The sequence below is a fragment of the Artibeus jamaicensis genome, unplaced genomic scaffold, assembly GCF_021234435.1.
Source record: "Artibeus jamaicensis isolate MK-2021 breed Jamaican fruit bat unplaced genomic scaffold, CSHL_Jam_final contig_233, whole genome shotgun sequence".
In the NCBI taxonomy this organism is placed as follows: Eukaryota; Metazoa; Chordata; class Mammalia; order Chiroptera; family Phyllostomidae; genus Artibeus; species Artibeus jamaicensis.
Window position 1 is genome coordinate 67,124,009 of NW_026521486.1, and position 26,942 is coordinate 67,150,950.

At 35.7% G+C, this 26,942-nt stretch overlaps 1 protein-coding gene and 1 pseudogene across 2 annotated transcripts in view; one reads left to right on the forward strand and one right to left on the reverse strand.

The window, feature by feature from the left end:
* TBC1D15 (TBC1 domain family member 15) overlaps positions 1 to 26,942 on the forward strand; it is a 76,047-nt gene that overhangs the window by 17,577 nt on the left and 31,528 nt on the right. Inside the window, exons 2-10 of one of the 2 annotated variants that reach the window (XM_037161169.2) lie at positions 313 to 411; positions 823 to 897; positions 8,621 to 8,759; positions 12,279 to 12,489; positions 21,852 to 21,954; positions 22,909 to 22,959; positions 23,262 to 23,459; positions 26,317 to 26,445; positions 26,833 to 26,936. In XM_037161169.2, coding sequence (XP_037017064.1) covers positions 313 to 411; positions 823 to 897; positions 8,621 to 8,759; positions 12,279 to 12,489; positions 21,852 to 21,954; positions 22,909 to 22,959; positions 23,262 to 23,459; positions 26,317 to 26,445; positions 26,833 to 26,936 — 1,109 coding nt within the window. The remainder of the gene's footprint in view (positions 1 to 312; positions 412 to 822; positions 898 to 8,620; positions 8,760 to 12,278; positions 12,490 to 21,851; positions 21,955 to 22,908; positions 22,960 to 23,261; positions 23,460 to 26,316; positions 26,446 to 26,832; positions 26,937 to 26,942) is intronic. The other variant, XM_037161170.2, reaches the window with a different exon arrangement.
* LOC119060857 (ethylmalonyl-CoA decarboxylase-like) lies at positions 24,067 to 25,294 on the reverse strand (annotated as a pseudogene).

The window sequence follows — 26,942 nt, forward strand, 5'->3', positions numbered from 1 at the left end:
TAATATTTGTTAAAAATATATTTAAGTAAAATTTGCTTATTAAGACACAGCCATTAGCCTTATATCTTTGTTTATGGAGTAGGTTAAAATTGTGATAATCACAAAACCAAAACTAGAAAGTAAACATCCAGTCTATCTTTGTTTGAAGTGGTTTTAAGTCTGAGTGCTATTTTTATAGTAATATATTGATACATGAAATAATCAGAAACTTGGTTCAGGCATTATAGGAAAACATCCCTTAATATTTTTTAATTGATGTTGAAATAGTATTGAATAAAAATGGTGTGATTCATCTTATTTTTACTCTTCCAGATTATATATGAACAGGAAGGGGTCTATATTCACTCCTCTTGTGGAAAGACCAGTGATCAAGACAGCTTGATTTCAGGAATATTACGTGTTTTAGAAAAGGTATGTTTCCAGTAAATGATTTTATTTAATAATTGTTCATGGTAGTGTCTCATCTTTGGGGCATTATCAGTAAGTTTGAATTTCATGTGTAAGATAAAATTATGTAATTTAACAGTGGTTATAAATTTAACAAATAATGTTAGAAATATACTTTCAGGTAAGTCAGTAAAATAGCAAGGAATACTTGTTATATAAAAGTTGCAGTAATTTTTTATGATAAAATGTAAGCAGAATTTTAAAATTTATGTAACATTTGTTGTCTAGTTATAGTTTACATATGATATTGCATATTTAAAGTACTAATATTAAGAGGTTAAAATTTCATTTTTTGTACAGGGAATTAAAAATAGGTGACTAAGAATTTTAGCTATTGCTGAATAGTAAATATAGTTCATAATTTTTTTTCTCTAGGATGCTGAAGTGATAGTGGATTGGAGACCATTGGATGACGCGTTAGATTCTTCTAGTATTCTCTATGCTGGAAAGGTATTTAAGAAAAAAAAGATATATGATTGAAGTTATTGTAACTGAACAAAAAAATGGAGATTCAGGTGCCTGTCACCACAAAATCCACACTTGTGAGGCAGATGTTGGTGTGAAAAGAAAGAGGTTTTATTCAGGTGCTACACGATCCTGGAAGTTGGTGGACTCCTCTCTTAAAGCCCATCGCCTCAGCAAGAGCAATGCAAAAGCCAGTGTCCAGAGTTCCTGCTCCAATTTAAAGTACAGTTCTTTGGAGCCCATAGGTGGCTGTTAAGTGGTTGTAGTCCCCATATAGTTAGCTTAGGTTGTTTCTGGCTATTGCCATTTCAGGCTGCTTCTTGCGTGAGGAGCCTGTTCGGCCTTGGGCCATGCAGCTGTTAGTGCTGCCTGGTTTTATGCTCTTGGGTGAGAGGACGTGTGAATGAACTGGTCTGTGCATCTCCAGGGAGACAAGAGCAAGAGAAAGATTCCCTCCTGTATTCCATGGGCTACATGGCCCGTGGCGAGAAAGGCCAGTGCACTGTGTGCATAAACCAGAGAGAACTTACTTCCTGGAATTATATTAGCTTGGGTGTGGTATAGACCAAGTGCTTTCTCAAAATGACCAGTGAGCTTACCAAGCTTTCCTGTGCATTGGGTGGGTCCACCTCCTAACCAATCCTCTCTCTCCCCAGGGTAGACTTACAGGCCTCTTTGGTCCAGCACCATTTTGACTTCTATGGTGCATATTCCTGCCTTCTCCCACATTGTGGTACCAGCAGGGAGGGGAGGGCTTTTTCCTATTCTCTCACTTGCTTTTCATGCTCAGACCCTCTCCATTGATATTTTAGCTTTCCAAGCACTCAGTGTAAGAAACCTCTGCATGCTACTGTCTTGGACAATGGGTGAGACTCCCTGACACTCCTGAAAGACTGTCTACTGGTAACCTTATGTCATTGAAGAAAAAAAAAAAAAACAGCTTTATTGGGGTATAATTCACATACCATGAAACTCTTTTAAGGTCTATAATTCAGTGGTTGTAGTATATTTATAGGTTTGTGCAACTATCACCAATATCTAATTTTAGCGCATTTTCATCATCCCTGAAAAATAAACTACCTTTTATTGGTTACTCCCCAATCCATTCTTCTTTCAGCCCCTGGCAACCACATTGTAGACATTTCATCTATATGGAATCATAAAAATGTGGTATTGTGACTGGCTTCTTTCATTTAGCATGTTTCAAGTTTCATCCATGTTGTAGTATCTATTGGTATTTTGTTATTTTTTCCCTTCTGAATAATGTAGCATTTATGGATGTACCACATTTTATTTATCACTTGATAGACATTTGGGTTGTGTTTACTTTTAGGCTAATAAAAATAATGCTGCTATGAACAGTCATGTACAATTTTTGTGTGGACATGTGTTTTCTCTGGAAAACCTGGGAGTGGAATCATTGGGTTTTATGGTTATTGGTGTTATAACATTTGTATCATATGTTGACTTCTCACTATGGGAGGTTGATTTAGCTTTATCTTATCTCTAATTCACCTTCATCTTGAAATTCTGGTTCTGCTGTCCACATTTCTTCTCAAAGTATTTAATCATATAGATGATCTTCCAATTTCATTTTCATAGAGACTTTTTTTTTTTTTACCAGAGTCTTACTAGCTTTACTCTGAACTGGTTGCTCTTTTGTTTCTTGTGCAGCAATTATCCTGGGAATTCTGTTTTCCTATTTCCCATATTTTAATCCCCGTTTTCTATATTCTATACTGTTATCTACCTATTTTGGATTACTCCCTTGTTTTGGTGCAGTTCTAGTGCTTCTTGAGAAAAAAGGTATATGTAAGCAAATACAGTTCTTACAGACTTTTCTTTTTTAAAAATATATTTTATTGATTATGCTGTTACAGTGGTCCCAATTTTTTCTCCTTTGCCCCCCTCCTCCCAAAACCCTTCATTCCCTACGGCAGTCCTGCCCTTAGTTCTTGTCCATGGGTCATGCATATAAGATCTTTGGGTACTCCATTTCTCCTCTTGCCTATTCTGTGCATACAAATTTGTACTTCTATTTTTTTTTTTAAGATTTTATTTATCTCTAGAAGGGAAGGGAAGGGGAGAGGGAGAGAAATATCAGTGTAAGGTTGCTTTTCTTGCGTCCCCTGCTGGGAACTGGCCCCTCAACCCAGGCATGTGCCCTGACTGGGAATCGAGCCATGATCCTTTGGTTCTCAGGCCTGCGCTCAATCCACTGAGCTACACCAGCCAGGGCCCAATTTGTATTTTTTAATCCTTGCACCTTTCCCCCCTTCTCCCTCTTCTCCCTCCCAACTGGTATCCCTCCAACTGATCTCCATATCTGTGATTCTGTTTTTGTTCCACTTGTTTGCTCAATTTTTTTTTTAGGTTCAGTTGTTGATAGTTGTGAATTTTTGTATTTTAATGTTTGTTTTGATCTTTTTCTTTTTTCTTTAAGTGTATTTTATTGATTATACAATTATAGTTGTCCCATTTTTTTCCCCTTTATCCCTTTTCTGCCCTGCACTGCACCCCCACCTACCAGCAGTCCCCCAACTTAGTTCATATCCATGGGTCATGCATATAAGTTCTTTGGCTTCTCCATCTCCTATACTATTCTTAACCTCCCCCTGTCTATTTTGTACCTACCATTTATGCTTCTTGTTCCCTGTACCTTTTCCCCCATTCTCTCCCCTCTCCCTGCCTGCTGATAACCTTCCATGTTGTCTCCATTTCTGTGATTCTGTTCCTGTTCTAGTTGTTTGCTTAGTTTTATTTTTAGGTTCAGATGTTGATAGTTGTGAGTTTGTTGTCATTTTACTGTTTATAGTTTTTAATCTTCTTTTTCTTAGGTAAGTCCCTTTAACATTTCATATAATAAGGGCTTGGTGATGAACTCCTTTAGCTTTACCTTATCTGTAAAGCACTTTAGCTGCCCTTCCCTTCTAAATGATAGCTTTGCTGGGTAGAGTAATCTAGCTTGTAGGTGCTTGCCTTTCATGACTTTGAATACTGTTGGCAGCCCCTTCTTGCCTGCAGAGTTTCTTTTGAGAAATCAGCTGACAGTCTTATGGGAACTCCTTTGTAGTTAACTATCTGTTTTTCTCTTGCTGCTGTTAAGATTCTCTCTTTATCTTTAACCTGTGGTATTTTAATTATGATATATCTTGGTGTGGTCCTCTTTGTGTTCATCTTGCTTGGGACTCTGTGCTTCCTGGGCTTATATTCTATTTCCCTCACCAAATTATGGAAGTTTGCTTTCATTATTTTTTCCAACAAGTTTTCAGTTTCTTGTTCTTTATCTTCTCATTTGGTACACCTGTGATTCGAATGTTGGTATGTTTGAAGTTGTCTCAGATGTTACTCAGTCTGTCTTTTTTGGGGGGGTGGGGATTCTTTTTTCTTGTTGCTGTTCTAACTGAATTTTTTTCTTTTGTTCCAACTCACTGATTTGATTCTTGGCGTTACCCACTCTACTGTTGATTGCTTGTAAGTTTTTCTTTATTTTACTTAGTGTAACCTTTGTTTCTGGCTGGGTAATTTTTATGCTGTTGAAGTACCCATTGAGTTGGTTGAGCATTCTAAACACCAGTATTTTGAACTCTTCATCTGAAACATTGCTTATCTCCATTTTGTTTAGTTCTATTTCTGGAGTTTTGTTCTGTTTTTTTTTCATTTTGTCCATATTTCTTTGTCCTCTCCTTTTGGCAGTCTCCATCTGTTTGTTTCTATGTATTTGATAGAGTTGCTTTGACTCTCTATCTTGGTAGTGTGCCCTAATATGGAGAAGTACATGCATTAGGCACGGCGGATGGAACCTTAGTTAATTGCATGGGCAGGGTAACCTTTGTGAACTTCATTGATGGAGCCTCAGTTATGGTGTTCTCACTCTGTGGCTCTGTGTGGAGGAAGACTCAGACGAGGATGATCACTGCCTGGCCTCTGGTGTTCTGTCCGGGAGGGACCTGTCCTCTCACTCTTGCTCTGATGCCAGGCACTTCAGTTTCTTACCATATGCCATTGGTTATCTTGAAGCTGCTGCCCCACTGCTGGAGCCCAGAGGAAGTGAGTCCGAGTAAGTCATAAGTTGGTTGTGGACTTTTAAGAGGAGATGCCTGATAATTTTGCAGTTTCTTCGACCACCTACCTCCCATTGGTTTTTACAGCCAGAGTTATGGAGACTTAGATTCCTGGCACTGGGTCCGTGGACCAGGGGACCTGGTGTGGGGCTGGGATCCCTTGCTTTAGTGATACCTGTCCCAGTTTTTATCCTCCACTGTGGTTGTTGGGCCTCCCATTCCGCTTCTCCATGTGTCTGCCCCTTCTACCTGTCTAATAAATGTGACCTCTTTGATTCCTTGGTTGTTGGACTTTTCTATAGCTCCCTTTCCTGGTGATTCTGGGTGATAACTTGCTTTATAGTTTAGTTGTAATTTTTGCTGTTGTTTTGGGAGGAAGTGAGTTGTGTTTACCTACACCTCCATCTTAATGAGAAGTCTCCTTTTTGTAAACTTTTCTATTCTTATTCTGAACTGGATTCATGGCTGGTATAGAATTACAGTTTGAAGATAAGTTTTCCAACCTGTTTTTGAAAGTTATCATTCCTGGCTTGTTTATTCGATTTGATTGGTATTAGGTTTAATACATTCTAATTCCTAATCCTTTGTATGTATTTTCTTTTAAAAATCTTTTAGAATTGGCCTTTATTTCTAATGTTTTATATGTTCTGGTAATGTGCCTTTGTAGTTTTTTAATCTTTTGTGCTGGGTAGTTTATGGACCCCTTTAATATGGACATGTTTTTGAGTTATTTCAGTGATGATTTCTTCTCCATTTTCTTAATGGAATTCTTTAGACCTTCTGGACTAGTCCTATAATTTTTTAAAAAGATTTTATTTATTTATTTTTAGAGAGAGGGGAAGGGATGGGGAAGAAAGGGAGAAAAACATCTCATTGGTTACCTCTCACATACCCCCAACCAGGCACCTGGCCCACAACCCAGGCATGTTGCCCTGATGGGGAATTGAACTAGTGATCCTTTGGTTCTCAGGCTGGTGCTCAATCCACTGACCCACACTAGCCAGGGCTGGTCCTGTCTTTTAAAAAATTCTTTCTTTCTTTTCTGTTTTATAGTTCTTTGTCTATGTGTATGTGTGTGTAGTATTTTTTAGGAAATTTCTCCAAGTTCATGGTCTAAATCTTTTATTGCCTTTTTTGTTTTTGTTAGAGTTTTAATTTCTAAGACATTGTGTTGTGTGTCCCTCCCTACCCCTTTTAAAAACAGCATCCTGTTCTTAGTTGACGTAATGTCCCTCCTTATTTCTAAGGAGTTTAAGGATAGTTTTTCAGATGCTTTTATTTCTTTAGATAGTCAACTTCCTCTGGTTGACTGCCTTCTTTTCCATTGTTTCATTTGGACACTGTCTTTTGGGTCGACATTTGCCTTTGATGTTCGGTGATCTTTATAGGACTCATATTTAACAGCATGCCCAGAAAAGTGACTATACTCTCTCTAGGTATGGGTAAGCTTGGTAATAGTAAGGACTCAAGGGGACCTGGATAGGTTCTTTTCTTGAGGATCCTTGGTATTGACATCTAGGTCTTTCTTTTAGGCTAGTGATTTTTCACAGAACAATTTGCAAATTCCTGCCTGGGAAGGGTTAGCCTGGATTCCAGTGTTCTGAGAGTTGAGTAGGGAAAGAGAGCTTGGAGTCTTGCCAACTACGTGTCTTGCCAACTCATTTTATAGATGGAATTTCAATTCTCTTGTTTTTAGAGTATTATCTCTTTACTGAGTGTGCTTAGTTTCTCCTAATTCAGAAATAGTCTGTGTTACTTTTACCAATGAGTAAACCTCTATCCTTCTGGACTTTTGTTAGTAGTTCTGTTTTTAGCTTGACCTTTATCCTGATTTCCGAAAGGACCTGATAAGCTAATCCAAACCTTTGTGTGAGGTGGGGTTCTGTAGATGCTTCTTAACTTTCTCTACTAGTGATGGTAGGGTTGGTAGTGACACTGGTAACGGTGGCATTTTTAAAATTGGGCAGATATGTGGTGGGCTTCCCTATTAAGGACCTGGAAGAGGAAACACTACACTTTATATTTTCATTCATTCAGTCCCACCCACCCCAATTTTTCAGTCTTTATCTATGTATTCTTATTATTTTTTCCTGTGCCTTTATACTATCTTCTTGTTCCTACAGTTTTTTTCTGCTCTTTAAAAAGAAAAGATCAATGCTAGGATTACATGAATGCATTCTTATAAAAATTCAAATAATAGAAAGTTGAAGTAGTTCTGCTTCATTAGAACCCTGTCCTTTATCTGTCCCTGTTTTTTAGTGTATTGACTTTTGAGAATTTATCAGTTTTCCTCTCTATCCATTTATCTTTAGTTCTCTGTGCTTCTAATTACATATATACATGCAATTGTTATATTGTACACATTGTGACAACACTTTTATTTACTGTTATTTATTGAACATATATAAATATTAACATCAGTCCTTAAACTACTGCTTAGTATTTCACAGATAACCCCCTAGTTTATTTACTCATTTCTTTATTGATGGATATTAAAAATTTCTAGTTTTTTTTTCACTTTTACAAACAGTGCTGTAATGAAAATTCTTATATTTGTATCTTTGTACACATGTTTGCATTTTAGTATTTCTGTGGGGTAGATGATGAGAAAAGAATTACTGTGGTAAAACACTTGCCTATTTTGAATTTTCATGTTTATGTGAATTGCCTTTTGGGAGTAAGTACTGTCATCACAGTGTGGGGTAGCATTCCTCACACTGTCTTTTGTATTTTTGTTTTTTAATTGAATAGGGCAAAAGAATGGAAATTCATCTTAACTTGCTTTTCTTTTATTGTTTAGGAAATTGGACATTTTCCTGTATATTAGTTACTTCATATTTCTTTTTTGACTTACTTGTTCATACTATTTGCTTATTTTTCTTTTGATATTTCTAAATAAATAAATTCTATTTGTTTTCTAAATAAATTGGTAGGAGTTGTTTTTGTATTCTGGGTGTTTTTATGTCATCTACTATATATTTTGGAAATATTTTTACCCATTCTTCTCTTTTACGTATGTGTGGTAGCTTTTGGTGTATAGAAGTTAAACTTTTTGATTTAGTGAAATTGTTAACATTGCATTTTAGACTTTTGGTTGTATCCTTTTTTTAAATGAAAAATTCTGTAGAACTATACACGTGGATACATTTTTTATAGCTTTTAGCTAATTTTGACTGAGGGAAATATGCAACCTGTGGTTTCATAAATACCCCCATTAGCTATTTTCCTCAACCAGAAGTCTGAAGACTTAGAGCTATTTGCTGTGGTTCTCTTGCTTTGTTCCTCATGGTTAGAAGATGGCAGCTATATTTTTAAGCAACACAGCTGCATTGGAAGCAGTGAAAAGGGGGAAAGGGATGAGAATTTCATTAGGAAAGCAAAAGCATTTCCAGAAGTTCTGCAGTTGACTTCTACTCATATAGCATTGGCAACCCTAACTGCAAGGAATCTGGGTAAGCTTTTCGTATGTTTTTGGTAAAGGTGGGAAAGGGCGAAAATGGTAGGAAATAGTGTTTCATGTTTCCACTGGTGATACCTGCCACAATATACAAACTTAATTTATATAAATGCTGAGAAAATGTTACTGATTAAAATTAAATTCTACTTTTAGTTCCTAAATATTGTATGTGTTGTAATTATTTTAGGACTCCAGTTCAGTTGTAGAATGGACCCAGGCCCCAAAAGAAAGAGCTCATCGAGGACCGGAACATGTGAACAGTTATGAAGCAGAGTGGGACATGGTTAATACAGTTTCATTTAAAAAGAAACCACATACCAGTGGAGGTATGAATTAAATCTTTTGAAATCTTAAACTGATTTGATGCAATATACTGTAAACAAAAGTGCAAAACAGTTCTTTCAGATTCCTCAGTCAGAAAAAAAGGATGCTTTTGGTTGATACATATAACTCTCATATTTTTTAGTTATATTCTCTTTTCATCTCTTTTTGTTGTTTTGTTGGTTGTGACTTCATGAAAAAAGGCTTTCAAAAACTTTTTCTGTTTTGTAGTTATTAATGGCAGAAAATAGAAACACTTTAGAAAATTGCTTCTGCTTTCTCTCATGTGCTTTTTTCTTAATCTGGTAGAATAAAAAATAATGTTATTTTATTCTGAAGCACAAGGGGGAGATGGTGTATACCACTAAACCATCTGTTCTAATTTCAGTGTTTAGTGGGATCTTCAGAGCTCATTGCAATCTCCCCTATATACAAGTTCAGTGACTCTCCTCCTCTATGTATATTTAAATTTGCACTTGCTGTGAGGTAATTATCTGCATGTATACAACAACAACAATAAGAAAAGGCCAAGCTAGCAGCCTGGTAGAACACATGTACTACCCCAAGTATGATCTATCTAGCTAGCCCTTTGTGATGTAGCCAGGTTATTGGTGATTGAGCTCTTTCAAAAACATTAAACAATTGTATAGAGTCAAAATGTTTTTTCCTACTGATTTGTTTGTATTTTATAATGAAAAATATATTTTAACTCTTTGATGATTGTGGTCTGAATATAGGAATTCATCCATGTTTATCAAAAAGGCTGGCCAGAATTTATTGGAATATGTTTTGCTACATTTATGCAGCATTGTTACTAAGTAGATTTTATTTTTATACATGGCCTGGGGAATAATTCTCATATATAATAGTTGTGTTTTGAACTGTATCATTTCTTGGAAACAGTGGCAATTAAGAAGTAAATTGTAATTCACAAGATGCCATTATGAAACATTTCCATATTTTTAAATAGCATTTTTTCAAATAAATTTCTCATTAATTATAATCTTTACTTTTTTTTAACTCTTTTTGGTGATTCACAAAGAAAACTTGGGATAAACCTTTAAAAAATTGACTATTAAGGACTTATTTAACTTTATATTTCTTAAGAGTTTCTACTGCTAAGTCTTTGTTTTTATGTACCAGATCAAATGTTTTGAAAATACATATTCCCAAAACAACAGGCTGCTGGGATTCCATAAACACGAATCTAGATTTCTTTATGTCATGTCATTGATGTTAATTTAGTGTGTTGGAGATGTTTTTCACATGTATTTGGTAACATAGTTCATTAGAACTAGTTTTGTTTACCTTTCTAAAAGGATAAAGAAGAAACTTTTAGCTAACTCTTGGTTTCTGTTAGTTTTTCTTTCTAACCATTTCTGTTTCTGGTTAGCTATTAGTGATAGATTAGATTGAAAGTTACTGTCATGTTGCCTTGATATTAGATTATTTATTTATTCTAAGCATTTTGAGTACTGATTGCATGTAGTCAGTCTTCTAGCACCTAGAGATAAAGTTGTGAACAAGATAAAGTTCCTGTTCTCATGAAGCTTATATTCTATTAAAGGATTGTCTAGAATTGACTTGAAACATTTCTCTCATCATTTATCAGCACTTTAAGCAAGGAAATGTGTGAAGCATTTTCTTTTTTATTTAATATGTAATGTGTCACTCTCATTAATGAGGGAAAATCTGTGTAAAATTTTTGCTTTTGAAAATGTACAAACTCACTCCTGATGATTCATATACCCTGCATTTATTATTTAATATTCTCCACATGATTTTGTTACATTAATTTGGGTTAAACACTTTTTGCATAATTTAAGAGTTTTATACAAAGGATTGTTTATATCTAATTATTCATTGCTCTTTTGCTATGAAAATATTTTTGGTCTTTGCAGATCACATAGTAATATGTATCCTTTCTAGGTAGTCCAAGTATATTCACACTTAAATGATTCATGAGGACATTGGAATTGTAGAATTGTTCTCATTTTGATTTTAGCTTGTAGTAGTGTTATAAGCTGTATATAAATTCCAGTAAAATGTAATGTGTATTAGCCAAGTGGGAACATGGCACTTAACCTAGTTCCAGCCTTACATGTGAGTTCACCGTTTGAACTGGTGTGTTGCTTTAGCCTCTCTGGGGTTCCTTTGAAAGGATACTTGCTAGAGTGTCCACGAAATAGTGATGATACCTGTATTCCTTACAGGTAGAGATTTCTGTAGGTTATAGATTACTTCGTGTCAGTTTAAAAGGCCTTTTGGTGGTGATGCAACTATAGTGTTCCTCACTGTGTAAGGAGGTGATATACATGCAAGTTAATACCAATTGACCTATGCTTTGGTCAAGTTCTAGAAGCATATATTACCTGTGCAGTTAATCTTTGTAGAACTGATAGTCTGGGACAGAATTAATGAAGATCTTGAATAGCAGAATAGTATGGCACTTCTTAGGAAATAACATTAGAGAAAAGTTTTTTAAAGTTTCAGAGATATGACATGCTTATGTCTAAGTTAAAATATTAAAATAAAATGATTAGAAATTATAAATAGATTAGAAATTAATTATATGTGTCAATGAGAGAAACAACATCTCATTATTCTTTAAATTTTTATTTAAATAGGTAGTCTTTTTTAAGTTGCTTGTTATCAATTATGGTATTGTTCACACCTCTAGGGTTTAAAACTTCTGTAAACAGCCCACAAACTCAGAAAATGCTTTATTTTTACATAACTATAGTTTGGTTTGAACTGAGGTCTTAATTTGCTGAAAGATTGATTTAGCAGGAAGATTTAATGTACTCATTTTCTTTGAAGCATTCACAGCTTAGTGATCTTTTCACTTGTAATTCCCCACTGTTCTTTGGGGTTTAAAAAAATAGTTTACTCCAATGTAACTTTTTTGCTGGTATACTTACCCACTTTCAGTGTAATGTAGTAGAAGTAATTGTGAGAGGAAGAACGGGAAATAAAGGTTTTGTTTTTGCTTTTTGTTTGAAATGACTTCCAAGAGCATCATACCATTGGTATTTGGGGAGAGTGGAAAAGATGAACATTTTTTGAGTATTTACTGTATATTTTGCACTGTACCTAGTTAGTTGACAAGTAATGTATGTCTTAATTCTTAGAATAACATTGGGAGGTAACTATAATTATCTCCATCTTACAGATGAAGAAATGGAGGCTCAGAAAAGTTCAGTTATTTACTCTGATCATTTAGTTTATAAGGTGGTGGTGCTATAATTTCAAACCAGCCAGCCTGCTTTCAAAACTGTGTTCATTTTGGGCAAAGCTTATATTTAAATATGGATAACCTTTCAAATTTGTGTGCAGTAGGGTCATTTAAAAAATTATTCCTTTAAAAACTATGATGCCATTTTTAATACAGGTGGAAGCCATAGTGATAATGGAATAGTCATACCCTAGGGTCAACAGATTTCTATTAGGCAATCATGAAGATCACTGTCAGTACCTTTTAAAAAGGTGACAAAATTTTTTTGCCCCACTTTCTTGTTTTTAAGATACTCCAAGTCATAGAAATGGGAAAAGCAAATGGTCATTCCTGTTCAGTTTGACAGACCTGAAATCAATCAAGCAAAGCAAAGAGGGTATGGGCTGGTCATATTTGGTATTCTGTCTAAAGGATGACGTCGTTCTCCCCGCTCTGCACTTTCATCAAGGAGACAGCAAACTACTGATTGACTCTCTTGAAAAATACGTGGTATTGTGTGAGTAAGTATCAAATTATTTTCTGCTTACTAAAATTGAAACGTTGTTCCGAACACAAACTATGTTTATTTATCATTGGGTATCAGTAACCTGTGTGTGTATCAGGGCACAAGCACTTTTTATTTTTCTGAGATTTGACTGCTTTGGATGAATAATGGAGTAAAATTTTGCCACTAGAGTAATTTGTATCAGCTACCTATCACCTTATTACTGTTTAAAGAAAAGAATGCTCTAATATTTTTATACACATTTAAATGAGTGATGATTTATCAATAACTTATGGACTATGTATTTACCAAATTTACCTTTTATTACATAGTTTCTATTACACGTTGAATTTTATTTGAAGTGTTGCAAACTTTAAGTTGGGCCCTTAAGTTTAAGCCCTTTATAATTATATAAGTATGGCAGACAGGGCTTCCTCATTTTTCAGAAATCTTGTATCTTACATTTATTCATCTGTGTGCCTTTGTATACACGTAGTCTCTCTTGCTTTCACTGTCATCAAATATATTTTGGGTATCAGTTATGTTCGGAGCACTGTGCTAGTTGCTTGATACTTAGTAGTAAACAAAAGAGGCACATTCGGGATATCTGAGAGTTTCCATCCTTGTGAAGGATGCTGACCACTAAATGGGCATTAAAATTCAGGACCTGAGATGGAAGAGATGCGAGGTACTTGGGGATCTCACAGGAGGAGAGGAAGGGTACCTCATTCAGACTGCAGATTGGGTAGAAGTCAGGGAATACCTTCCGAGGAAGTGACATCTAAATTCAGACCTGACAAATGAGTGAACATTAGCATGAAAGGGAAGGAAATATTAAGAGGGAGAGATGTTTTAGGTAAAGGAAAGAATGTAAAACGTGATGTAATATCAGAACAGTAATTGAATATCACAGGTTTGCATAGTGTGGGAAGGGAGGGAACCAAATGCAGAGATTAGACCAAAGAGCTGGGAAAAGGCCAGAACATGAAGGAGCTTGTAAATTACATTAGCAAGTTGTTCTGGTCATTCAGACGAGATTATAGTGGCATGAAATAGGAGGATGACAAGAAAGACAGAAGTGTTAGACAATGTTTAGGGTTGGAGTTTGTGACTGGATATGTGGAGGTGAAAAGAAGGAAGTTGAGATTTTTTAGATTGGGGAACTGAACGGATGATTGTTAACTTCATTAATAATGTCCTCACTTTATAATAGAAAATATAAAAATGCTCTTGCTTTATCATATCTAGATTTAGATTATTTAAGCTAGGAGTGATCCAAAAGTTGGAAGACATTGATGTTGTGTTCTCTGTGTTTTCTCGAATGATATTACTCCTGTATCGTGTTGATCACTTCTGGCTGGCACTAGGTATGCTGATCAGTACCATTAACCATAAGAAAGCCTGGCTCGATTGGTAGTGTTTGGATCTTGAACTTCAAGTGAGAAGTTGTGAATAGGCTACCACCCAAGGGGTTAAGTAGATTTTAGGAGAGGCATTGTCGTGATTGAGGCAGAAGGTTTGGCTGTCTGAATAGCAGGTCTTAAAGACTTGGGGTTTTAGCTGTATAGCAAGCTCAATATTAGTCAGTGTTGTGATGTAACAGGCATGAAAGAGCTTACTGAATCTGAGACTTTTGATTAAAGCGTAGTATCAGGGATGAAGTAGAACCTCTCTACTCTTCACTGGTGAGATCATACTCTGGAGAGTTAGTTTTAAGCACTGCATTTTAAGTGTGTTAGACTAACTGTACTACATGAAAAATATCATTAGTGTAATGAAAGAAGCAAAATGTTATCATGAAAAACATTAGAAAGATGTGGCAATTTAACTTGAAGAGTTTTGGTGTAGCATTAAATACAATCCAAACTTCCCGTCCTATCTTAGTTCTGTTCATCTCTTAAACCTCATCTCACACTATCTTCTGTAGTCTGGCCACATGGTTTTCTTTCAGTTCCTAAAACACTCAATGCTATCTTGCCTTAGGGTCATTACATGTGCTGTTTCTTCTTTTTTTTTTTAAAATGTGAAGTTTTTCTTTTTAAAAAAATTTTATTTATTTATCTTTAGAAGGGGAGGGAAGGAGAGAAATATCAATGTATGGTTGCTTCTGGTGCATCCCCTGCTGAGAACTGGCCTGCAACCCAGGCATGTGCCCTGACTGGGAATCAAACCGCAATCTTTTGGTTCGCAGGCCCCTGCTCAATCCACTGAGCTACAGCAGCCAGGGCTCATTTCTTTTATGTGGAATATTCTTTCAGTGTCGGATCTCGGAGGTCTCAGTTTAATGGTGCTCCCTCGAGGGGCTTTCCTGGACGCCTCCTCTCCCATTATCTGTGGGTTCCCATGCCCATTCCTTTTCACTGTCTCAGTCCTTTGTCAGCTTCCACCATGGCCCTTAACAGAATAAAATAATACTGCCTCTTTTTTAATATTTTGCTCTAGAATGTAAGTCCATAAAGACAGGGATGCTTCTGTCTTACTTACATTGTCTCTTGAGTTCTAGCCACAGTGTATAACACATATTTGCACAGTAAATCTTTGTTGAATGAATAAATGGCCTGTTACTTCTACAAATAATTTTAAAGGGTTGTTATAAGAAGTAAATTGAAAATTTGTTTTTTGTGACTCCAAAGAGAAAAATAGAAGGAAACAGATTTTAGTTTGAGAGGTAGGAGTTTTCTGTCCTGGATGGGTTCAAGGATGTACAGCAATCATGTTGTAATGTATTTTGTAGCTTGAATATGCACTGGTGATGTTTTTTTAATGAAGGCTCTAAGTGAAACTTTCTTTCCTGCATTTGTAAATAATTGAGAAGTAAATATAAAAATCAGACAGTTGGTGATAAAAATATTACCATTATCAGTTAGGCTTAGATATGCAGCATCATACTGACCCCCCCCCCCCGAGTTTGTTCTGAAGTCAGCCAGTTTTTGTCACTTTTGGACGACCGCGGGTCTTCCTCGTGAGGGATCACTTACAGTGGGAGTGAGAGTAGACTGGAGACCACTTCCTCCATTGGCAGGCAGATCAAAGCGGAGGACAGAGCTGGGTGGGATTATGGGAGGCACCCACCTTACTCTTTCCTGATGCCAGCAGTCAGATGTGTCCCTGGGAGGAGAGTTTCTTTAGAACAAGTGCATATTTCCATTTGGAAACATGAAATTTTGGGAATGGTGTTCCCTTTTCTCCCCCTTTTTTTATTCAACTAATTTATTTTGAGGAACTGTGCCAAGTTCTGGAAAGAGAGCAATAATAAAAAGAGATTTGAAGCCCTGGCTGGCGTAGCTCAGTGGATTGAGCGCGGGCCTGTGAACCACACAGTCGTGGTTCGATTCCCAGTCAGAGCACATGCCTGGGTTGCAGGCCGGTTCCCAGCAGGGGACTCACGAGAGGCAACCATACATTGATATTTCTCTCCTTCCTTTCCCCTCTAAAAGATAAATAAATAAAATCTTAAAAAAAAAGAGAGAGATATGAACCCTGTCTTTAGGGAGTTTGTACTATTGTGGGAGAGACTAACATTGCTTATACAAATATGTGTAAATTTTCAGCTGTAGTAAGTTTGTTGGATAAGAGACATATAGTATTATCAGAGCATATAATAGAATAATTAATAAGATAACATACACAATAATTTTTTGTGTTGGTAGTAATTGAAGCCCTGAGAGAAAATTAGATTAAATAAGCAGAGAATCAAATGGGACACTGTATGAGCACATCTGATTAATTGCAGTCTTTAACGACCTGGTCAGAGAGAAAAAGTAGAGGAGACGACCCTCCTGACACTTTTCCCTCTTGCCTCTTCCCCATTATCTTGTCTTTTCCCATTGGGCTTTGTCATTAAGTATCTGGTCAATCAGGGATGTGGCTGTTTTGGGGTGAGGAGAGCGCTGTTTAAAGTAAGTCATTCAAAAGCTACACTCCAATACCAGGCACTCCTCCATTGTGTATTCTTCTGTGACAGTGGGGGTCAGTTTACTCTTTGTCCCCTGAAGGGTTTATATGTATAGGAATAGTACATCAGATATTTTAACTCCTAGGCTCCTCTTTCCTTGGATTTAAATTAGTTGAAAATTAGCATTCCCTGTTCTCTTTCCCATCATAAATTATTACCAATTACAAGGAGCCTTATAGTTCACCAGAGATTATATGTTGAGTCCAAGTGGTAGAATGTAGATAATCCAGATGAGCAGTCAGCAGTATAAAAGAAGTCTCAAATTGGTATAAGCCATTATTGGATACTTAGGGAGATATTAAAGTTCATTATTCTTTATGTTCATTAGTTATTATTCAAATAAATGGAATTCCCAATGAAGTTAAAGTCTGAAGAAATTAAAATCCTCAGGTACCCCCCTCCCATTTTTTTTTAACTGGATGTCAGCCATGTGCTCTCATTTCCTATCACTGTGGTAGTTATCCTAAGGAAAATGATGTTTCTAGAGTCATTTCTGTGGTTAGAGATTATTGTAGAGACCAAAAAAGAGGAAGAATAGTCTAGGAAAACCTTGGTTTAAGCAGCCCCACTGGGATGCCAGCCAGTCTGGGCAAGGACACTGCCTCCTCGTCTTCTGAGTTCAAACCAAGAGAGGAAAAATTAGTTAGGCCATGTTATTTTTTTCTCTGATTAAGTAAATTGAAGAATGTGGCTTGCAACTTTGGCCATATTGTTTTCCTATAACACCTTCCCCAAATGAATTTAAAGGCATGACTGTACATATGGGTAAAAGAATGAGCTGCAAATACATTTTCGTTACCTTTCTGGAGCCAAGTTAGTTGTTAGGATATGAATGAAGATTATTGTTTCCACTAAAATTATGTTGTGTATTTGCCCTGGTTTGAGTGCTGGCCTGCAAACAAAAGGGTCGCCGGTTCGATTCCAAGTCTCCAAGTCGGCACATTTCTGGGCTGTGGGCCAGGTCCCCAGTAGGAGGAGGTGCATGAGAGGCAGCCACACATTGATGTTTCTCTTCCTCTCTTTTTTATTCCCTTCCCCTCTCTCTAAAATTAAATAAATCTTTAAAAAACACTTTAAAATTATATTGTGTATTGGGCCATTTTTATATCAATACATAAATATCCAAGCAGTAAAATATTCTTAAAAGCCAAATTCCTTGTACCAGCTGTTTATAAGATTAGGTTATATACCCTCATTTATTTCCTGTGAGAGATATGTATCTCTTATATGGAAAGAGTTGTTAATATGGAAAATACAATGAATAAATAATAATACAGAATAAACTCTTGTGTACTCACAACTGTAAACCTGCTTCTACCCCACCTTGTATGAGCAAATCACATATATAGTTTTGTTGTAAATATTATGTACCCTTCTAGTGATCTTCCTGATTGATAACTTTTGCAATGAAATTTTTATTGCTTTAGCTTTACATGTTGGTAATTCTCAGTGGCAATATAAAATAGTTGCTTCTGCATCCCTGCACACACTTTCTTAAATTCTTGTAATATCTGAATTTATGCTGAGGTATTTGGGAGAGGCTCCCTCAAAAGCCTGGGAAGTACTTGTGAGTTTTTAGGAGATAATGATTTAATAGTTGTGATACTAGACTATGGTTTTTTAAAGCCCTTTAGTAGGTTCTAATAGAATTGCTAATATTAGTACCGTTAAAAGTTTTGTCTTACTACTGCAATGAGTGAAAGTCTTGAATAATGTTGTCATGAGAGATGAACTTCCTAGAACCCATAATAGTCCCAGAATACATAAATATAATATTTATAAATCTGTAATATTAATATTCCTTTAAATCAATGTGATAACCTGGCAGGTAGAAATGTAACAGTATTTAGAATGCTAACCCTCTTTCTGATGAGCTCTGCAATTGCCTATCAATATACTACTTGTGTTTTGACTCATGTACTTTAAAAAAATACTTTGTTGATTTCTTTAGGGTCGACTAAGTCTTAAATTTCTTATATTCCTCCTCCTAGAGCTTCTCCCAGCCCCTTTTCATAGAGCATTGGGTATTAAAAAAAGCCTTCTTTTTAAAAAAGTATCCGTGGTTCCTTGTTTGTTGGGCAGTCATTTCTTCCCTTCTACAGTTTCCTGGCTGCAGCTTTAGGTTTGTGGCTGTAATAATGATCTGAGTCGAGATTGTTGAGGATTGTGTATTTGTTCCCCTTCTCCACGCATAGCCAGTGTTTTGACTTTCATGATCAATTTTTATTTGGATTTTAAAGAACTAATTGGACTTAATTTATTGTTATTGTTAGAAACAAAGGAATAACCACTGTGCCAGCAGCACTGTGCTAGGAAAAACTATGTTGTTTATATTAGTGACTTGTTCTGGTGCTACACTTAAAAGTTGATCTAGCATTTATAAAAATACCTTCTGAGAACCTCTAGGTCATCATATAAAGTAAGACCCCATAAGTGTTCAGAAAAATGGTGTTTAATGAAAGTTAAACATTTTAAAGTGACTTTTCCCTCTCCTTCAAATGACTCAACCTCAGCTACTTTTAAAAAGCCAAGGGGCTTAAAGCTCCTGTTGGCTCTGTAGATTTCAAACATCCCTTCCATTGCTGTTGCATCCTGTTATGTGAGAATTGAGAGGAGATAACTGTTATTAAAGTTTTTATCTCAAACATTTATAATAAAGTAGAAATAGATATCAGCAAAATAACATTGAATTTTTATTTTAAACACAAAACTTGTGGGTTCATTATAGGTAGGTTTTCACACTTATTGCATAGAAGAAATGGATTTTTCATCTGATTACTTGAAATTAGCTGTCTATTTGAAATAAATTTTACTTGTTCTGTAGCTGTTAAGAAATGTGGGGAAAAACTTGTGTGCAAAGTTTGATAAAGAAGAACTAAAAAATATTACTGAACTGTATGTTACAACTTTCTTAAATGTTTGTGTGTCTTAATAATTATGGTGAGCATAATTAGTGATCTTTAACAGATAATTTATTGTATCTTGTTTTTTGTGTGTCAGAACTAGAATTTAAATTTTTTTAAAGTGTATTGATTATGGTATTGTAGTTGTCACATTTATTTCTTCCCTTTATTCTCCTCCACCCTGCATACACCCTCTCACCAGCAGTCCCCACACCTTAGTTCATGTCCATGGGTCATACATATAAGTTCTTTGGCTTCTCCATTTCTTATACTGTTCTTAACCTCCCCCTGTCTATTTTGTATCTACCATTTATGCTTCTTATTCCCAGTACCTTTACCCCTATTTTCCCCCCTCCCCGCTGATAATCCTCCCTCCATGTGATCTCCACTCCTGTGATTCTGTTCCTGTTCTAGTTTGCTTAGTTGGATTTTGTTTTTGTTTTGAGTTCAGTTCTTGATAGTTGAGTTTGTTTTCATTTTACTGTTCATATTTTTGGTTATCATCTTTTTCTTAGATAAGTTTCTTTAACATTTCATATAATAAGGGCTTAATGTTGATGAACTCCTTTAACTTGACCTTACCTGGGAAGCACTTGATCTGTCCTTCCATTCTAAATGAAAGATTTGCTGGATAGAATAATCTTGGATGTAGATCCTTGCCTTTCATGACTTGGAATACTTCTTTCCAGCCCCTTCTTGCCTAGACGATTTCTTTTTGAGAAATCAGTTGATAGTCTAATGAGAACTCCTTTGCAGGTAACTGTCTCCTTTTCTCTTGCTGCTTTTAAGATTCTCTCCTTATCTTTAGTTTAGGGCAATGTAATGATGATGCGCCTTGGTGAGTACTTCATTGGGTCCAACTTCTTTGGGACTCTCTGAGCTTCCTGGACTTCTTGGAAGTCTATTTCCTTTGCCAGATTGGGGAAGTTCTCCTTCATTATGTTTTCAAATAAGTTTTCAATTTCTTGGTCTTCATCTTCTCCTTCTAGCACCCCTATGATTTGGATGTTGGAATGTTTAAAATTGTTCTAGAGGTTGCTAAGCCTCTCTTCATTTTTTTGAATTCTTGTTTCTTCATTCTGTTCTGGTTGAATGTTTATTTCTTCCTTCTGATCCAAATTGTTGATTTGAGTCCTGGTTTCCTTCCCATCACTGTTGGATCCTTGTACATTTTCCTTTATTTCACTTTGCATAGCCTTCACTTCTTTTTTGTGACCATACTCAACCATTTTGTGAGCATCCTGATTACTAGTGTTTTGAACTTTGCATCTGATAGGTTGGCTATCTCTTCATTGCTTAGTTCTATTTTTATGTTTTTGATCTGTTCATTTGGGCCATATTTCTTTGTCTCTGTGCATCTGTTACGTTCTAAGGGGGGAGCCTTAGGTATTTGCCAGGGTGGGGCAACACACCTCAATGTGCTGTGGTGCTGTATGTGGGGGAGAGGTCTGCTGCTTGCTCAGCTCTCGGTGGCTTTTAGTCACTTCTTCTGCTACCCACAAGGAAATTGGGCCCTTTTGGTGCTGATTCCTTGGTGGGTGGGTGGGTTTGTGTATGTTCTACGACCGTGTTGATCTCTCCTATGAGGCTGGGAATTTCTCCCACAGCCACACTCACAGGATTTTACAGACAGAGGTTTTGAGGCTTTCTTTTCCCATGCTGAAACCCTGGTTGTGTGGTCCCTCTTATTCCTCCTGGTTTATCCTCACTCAAATGTGGGACTACCTGGTCCTCTGGCGGCTGCCTCCTTGCCCCGGGTTCTCTTTGCCCTGGCTGCCTGTCTCTGCCCCTCCTATAAGTCTGAATGAATGTTTCTTCTTTAACTCCTTGATTGTTAGACTTCCATACAGTTTGATTTTTCTGACAGTTCTGGTTATTTTTTGTTTTTAAATTTGTTGTTGTCTTCTTTTGGTTGTTCAAGGAGGTAAAGTGTATCTACCTATGCCTCCATCTATCTGGAAGTTTTGTCTTGTATTTTTAATGTCTTATATAAAATACTACCAAGCTGTGGAATGAAATTGGAACCATTTCAAAATAGGACAGTTCTTATAGTGTATATAGTATATATTCTGATGAATCCTAAAATATATTTTGATACTTAGTTTTTATGATGATAAAGGAAGATATATTTGCAAGGTTTTTCTTTTTTTAAAATTACTTTATTGTTGTTCAATCACAGTTGTCTGCGTTTTCCCCCCACTACTGCCCCCCAGGTTTTCTACTATTTATAATTCTAAACAAGAATTTGAGTTCATTACAATTTGGTACTCTTGGCTTTGCCTAGAAGAAAAATATACTTCAACCCATTCATATTTGTTAATTTAATATTTCATGTTTCATGTAGTTTTGGAACTCAAGGTAGTTTCTAAGTACATGTTACTATTGCATAAATGGGAAACAGTTCTTAAACTGGAATTTTTTTTGTTTTTGTTAAGGAAAAGTAACTGTATGAGTAGTTATTCAGGGAGTAATTCATGCAGGTTGCTAGTATTTTCAACACATCCCTTCTTTTTATTACAGATCTCCACAGGATAAAAGAACACTTCTTGTGAATTATCAGAATAAGAGTCTTTCACAGTCTTTTGAAAATCTTCTTGATGAACCAGCATATGGTTTAATACAAGTATGTTTTTTAAATCTATCCTGTATTGTTCATTTGTAGATCTGTCTTCATTATTTTATATATATCCTACCTCCCAACTTTCTCAGATTATACAGAATGAGGCACATGTCTTTCTCTGTGTAATATTTATAAAATTATCCTCTCTAATTTTATAGAAGTAATAGTATGTTTCTTATTATTTGTTAGATTCAAAAGCTTCCTTGGTTCTTAGTTATTACTCTTAGGGCAGTGTTTTCCTTTATACTGAAATTGGACATTAGTAGATTTTTATTATCATAGCTTTCATTGATTAGGTGAAAGGTCACTGTGTTAAGGCACTTGAATTCATTAATAATAAACTTAGGCAAAATCTGGTTTGAATTTTATTTTCCATTTAAGTAGAATTTAATTCCCCTTAAAGTATTTGAGTGTATTCTTGAATTTGACTAGAAGTATTCACTTAACACACATTAAAATAAAAGTTAATTTATTTTTTCATTCATATTTCTATATAAACTAACAAAATGGTGGTTTATTCATTCATTTATTTATCAAATGTTTGAGTGCTTATTCTTTCCCAGGTGCTCTCTTCTTGATTCTGAGATGAGTAAGAGAAGGAAAATAGCTGAGAGCTAAACACTGATTAAAATAAAAAGTGAGGAAATAGTTTTTCCTATTGTGCAAAATAATAATTTTAAAGATGAACATTAAAGAAGTAACTGTTTTTGCTAAATATGAATAATCAGGCAGTTGGGGATTTAGAAGTAACTCTAGCAGTAGAAAAGCCTTTTGCTGTTTCCCAGGACAGCACTGCCCAGAACAAATTATTCTTATTAGCATGGTTTACCTTTCATATAATAAAATGAAAATACTAGCAAATATTTAAATATTGTGAGCTTTTAAGCTTAGCTGCCAAATGTTTTTGTTAGACTTGTATGGTGCTATACATTTCAAGAAATATATTTTTTTGTGAAGGCAGGACTGCTAGACAGAAGAAAGCTGTTGTGGGCCATTCACCAATGGCAAGTAAGCACTGCATATGTTTCGGATGTGCAGATTGAATGAAGCCTGCAAATCACTTGTTTATCTGCAACTCAATCAGTAGCATTAATTTGCCATTTAACATACTGTTTTAACCAAATGAAAAGATTGGCTGAGAAATTTAAAATTTTTCTTCTCAGAAAACAATAAAATTTTAAGATAATCTTAGAACACACTGTTTTAGTTCTGATTATTCCCCTTTTAAAAAACTTTGCCCTTTTACCCATCATGAGGTATTTTTATTCTGTATTTGAATTAATAATGCTAATATTTTTCCTACTATATAGAAAATTAAAAAGGATCCTTATACCGCAACTATGGTAGGATTTTCGAAAGTTACAAACTACATTTTTGATAGTTTGAGAGGCAGCGATCCCTCTACACATCAACGACCACCTTCAGAAATGGCAGATTTTCTTAGCGATGCTATTCCAGGTTTAAAGATAAATCAACAAGAAGAACCAGGATTTGAAGTCATCACAAGAGTGAGTAGAGATTTATATTAATGTAAATCTTGTATTTTAACAGGAGGAATGTTTTTAAACGTCTATGAATATTATACAAATAGAATCTCAATAGAAACTCAATTTTGGTTATATTTGCCTCTTTCCTTATAACTTTTTGCTAACTAACATCTAACAACTAACACTTGTCCTGTTGGTGGACTAACACCAAATTGTTAGTTTGTTCTTCAGTTACTCCATATACTTTCTGTTCATTAATGTTAGATCAATTTTCTTTGATTACTTTTTTCTACTGTGAATAATTGATTAGTTGTTAATTCTTAATATGCCTAATTTAGAAATTAAACTTCATCATTGGCATGTAAGTAAAGGAAAACAGTACATGTAGGGTTCAGTACCATCCATGATTTTAGTTATCCACTGGGGTCATGGAATCTATCCCCCACAGATATGGGGGGGACTGCTGTGTACTGAAAAGTATGCCATAGAATTTAGGTATTTAAAAAATTGTTAAAAACAAACTCAGGTACTAGTAGTACCCTTCCAAGTAATTCTGGCATTCATATTTAATATTTAACTATTCTGCATATTATTCATTGGAGGTATAGTACACCATATTTAAAAACAACTATTTACAAAGTTTTTCTTTTCTAGTAATAGCCTCTAAGCTTGTGGGTTCACCCCAAACTGTTCTTAAAAGATCTCTTTTGGTCTGTAAAGTCTCCTGGAAATAAAGCTTCTTTGACTGCTAAAAACAGAACTTTTCAGAGTTCTGATGACTTCCGGTGGCCCTTTGGTAAACTACTTTAGCCCCTCTTATGCCTCTCTGGATATTCAATTTCATCTGAAGACTGCAAGACCTCTTTAACCATCCCTAAGTTTAAAGCTAAAGCCTGTTTTAATTTCCAGTTTGAGGGCCACACTTAAAACTTAAGAACTGTCCACTACTGATAATTTCATCCATTGAGGTCGTACTGCCCCAGCTTGATATCATACCCATCTCCTTCTGAAGAAATCTGATCTAATTCTCTAGTCATTAACCTGAAATTTTGTGCTGTAATAAATTCTGCACCTCCACCCAGTGCCTGACCTTAATCCAGTGCACCACTTTTATTTCTTTTTTAATTTTTAAAAAATATTTTATTTTTCTTCAGAGAGGAAGAGAAGGAGAGAAATATCAATGTGTGGCTGCCTCTCATCTGTTCCCTGCTGGGAACGGCCTGCAACCCAGGCATGTGCCCTGACTGGGAATTGAACTGCGATCCTTTGGTTCGCAGGCCTATGCTCAATCCACTGAGCTATGCCAGCCAGGGCCAGTGTACCACTTTTTAAAGTCTCAATGAATCTTGTTAAGATGTTTTGAATGAACATACATAAGGCCACTGGAATTCCATCCTCTGGAATTCCTAGTGCTTTCACAGCATTCAGATCAGATCCTGAGAAGAAAGTATTTTTTGCCCCACAAATAATAATACCCTTTCCCTCTGTTCAGTTTTCCAATTCAATCACTTTCCCCAAAAGTTGTACCATCATAACAGCTGAGAAGTCATCCCTTTTACTTGGATTATTGAGAGTATGAAAAACCCGTGTCATTGTCTTGCTTCTGAAGGTCAGTGGATCCACCAGGAAACTGCTAAAGTTTTGTTTTTAATTCTTCCTCATAGAAGCCATGAGATGTATTGTAAAGGGACAACGATCCCTTTGGATGTAGCAGTTTGTCCTTAGAGACATAGATATGTCTTTAAAAGGTTTCCTGCCATTTCCTGTTTGGATTCTATTTTTCTTTGCAAGATGGTTTCTCTTATTGGAATGATCTGATTACCTTTTGATAATGATGAACAGGTTGGTTGTTTCATTGAGTGCATAGCAGTGAGTAAATAGTGACTGTAGCATGTTATCCCTAGTTCTGTTCCTAATTTGTGTTTTCTTAGTAGACACCATAGGCAGCGGTCAGGACACTACTCCTCCAAGGCTCTTATTCTCATGGGAATCTTTTCTTTTTCAGATAAGATGGACTTTGGCCGTGAATTACGACAAATCTTTATGTATATGCTCAACAACACATTTAAATTTGCTGCAGTGCTAGGCTGCACGTTGTTAGAACATTATAAATACCTAAATTGTGGTACTTAATTAAGGGGCTTATCTTGTAAATGGCATTTTTAAATTACCAACATCTGTTAATTGAATAAAAAAAACTGTAGAAAATATCCATTGGAGCTAATGGATCATGAATCAATTCTGAGAGCTACAAATTTTAGTTTGGAAGAAAAGCTAATTTTAGAATACGATTAATGGGATAACACTGTTTTTTAATAATATAGCATACCATTTAGTTTGAAGGGTCCCTTATAGAATCTACATGTTAACTGTTCTGCGCTTATGTAATGGAAACACAAAATAGCAAATGTTTTCCCATCTCTGAATTTATAACCTCATTATATATATGTTTAGTAGGAGGGGAAAATGTATGGAATGCTAGCTGTTTTAATTCATGAATTAAATATTGGAAAATAAGGGAAGTTATTAATAATGTTAGAACATTTCTTTCTTTTTTTTTTTTTTTTAAGATTTTATTTATTTATCTTTAGAGGGAAAGGGAAGGAGAGAGGGAGAGAAACAACAATGTATGGTTGCCTTTCGTGCGTCCCCTGCTGGGAACTGGCCTGCAGGGAACTGGCCTGCAACCCAGGAATGTGCCCTGACCGGGAATCGAACCGCGATTGTCTGGTTCGCAGGCCTGTGCTCAATCCACTGAGCTACACCAGCCAGAGCAGAACATTTCTGAGTAATTGTATTTTAGTTTAAATTTTTATATGCCTTGATTCCATTTCACTGGTTAAAGGTGTACTCCTTATTGCTTATCTTCCTATTTTAGATTGATTTGGGAGAACGACCTGTTGTTCAAAGGAGAGAGCCAGTATCAGTGGAAGAATGGACTAAGAATATTGATTCTGAAGGAAGAATTTTAAATGTAGATAATATGAAGCAGATGATATTTAGAGGGGTAAATACTTTAAAATGGACTATACTTTAAACTGCTGGTATTCAAGTTTTCTTTTTCTTTTTGTGGGGAGGGTGAGGGCACAAAATCCTTTTTGAAAAATGTTGCCTTAAAATCAGGTGGGGGAAGACCATAAGGAAAGATATTTTTCCTTACTTGATATTTTATGGGTTATGTGAAGGACACAGGTATGTACCTCAGTAGTAGTTACCTTACCCAGTAATGATTGGGCTTTGAAAGACTTAGTCCTACTGTCCACTCTGCATTCTACTGTATACTCTGCATTGTTTGAGCTATATTAGTCTTCCTCTTTATTTAAATGAAAGTTTTGTGAACTTAAAATATTGTATTCTTTTTCATGAATGTGTTTAATATACATGTTTTCTTCAGGGACTGAGTCATGCATTGAGAAAGCAAGCATGGAAATTTCTTCTGGGTTACTTTCCTTGGGACAGTACCAAGGAGGAAAGAACTCAACTACAAAAACAAAAAACGTAAGT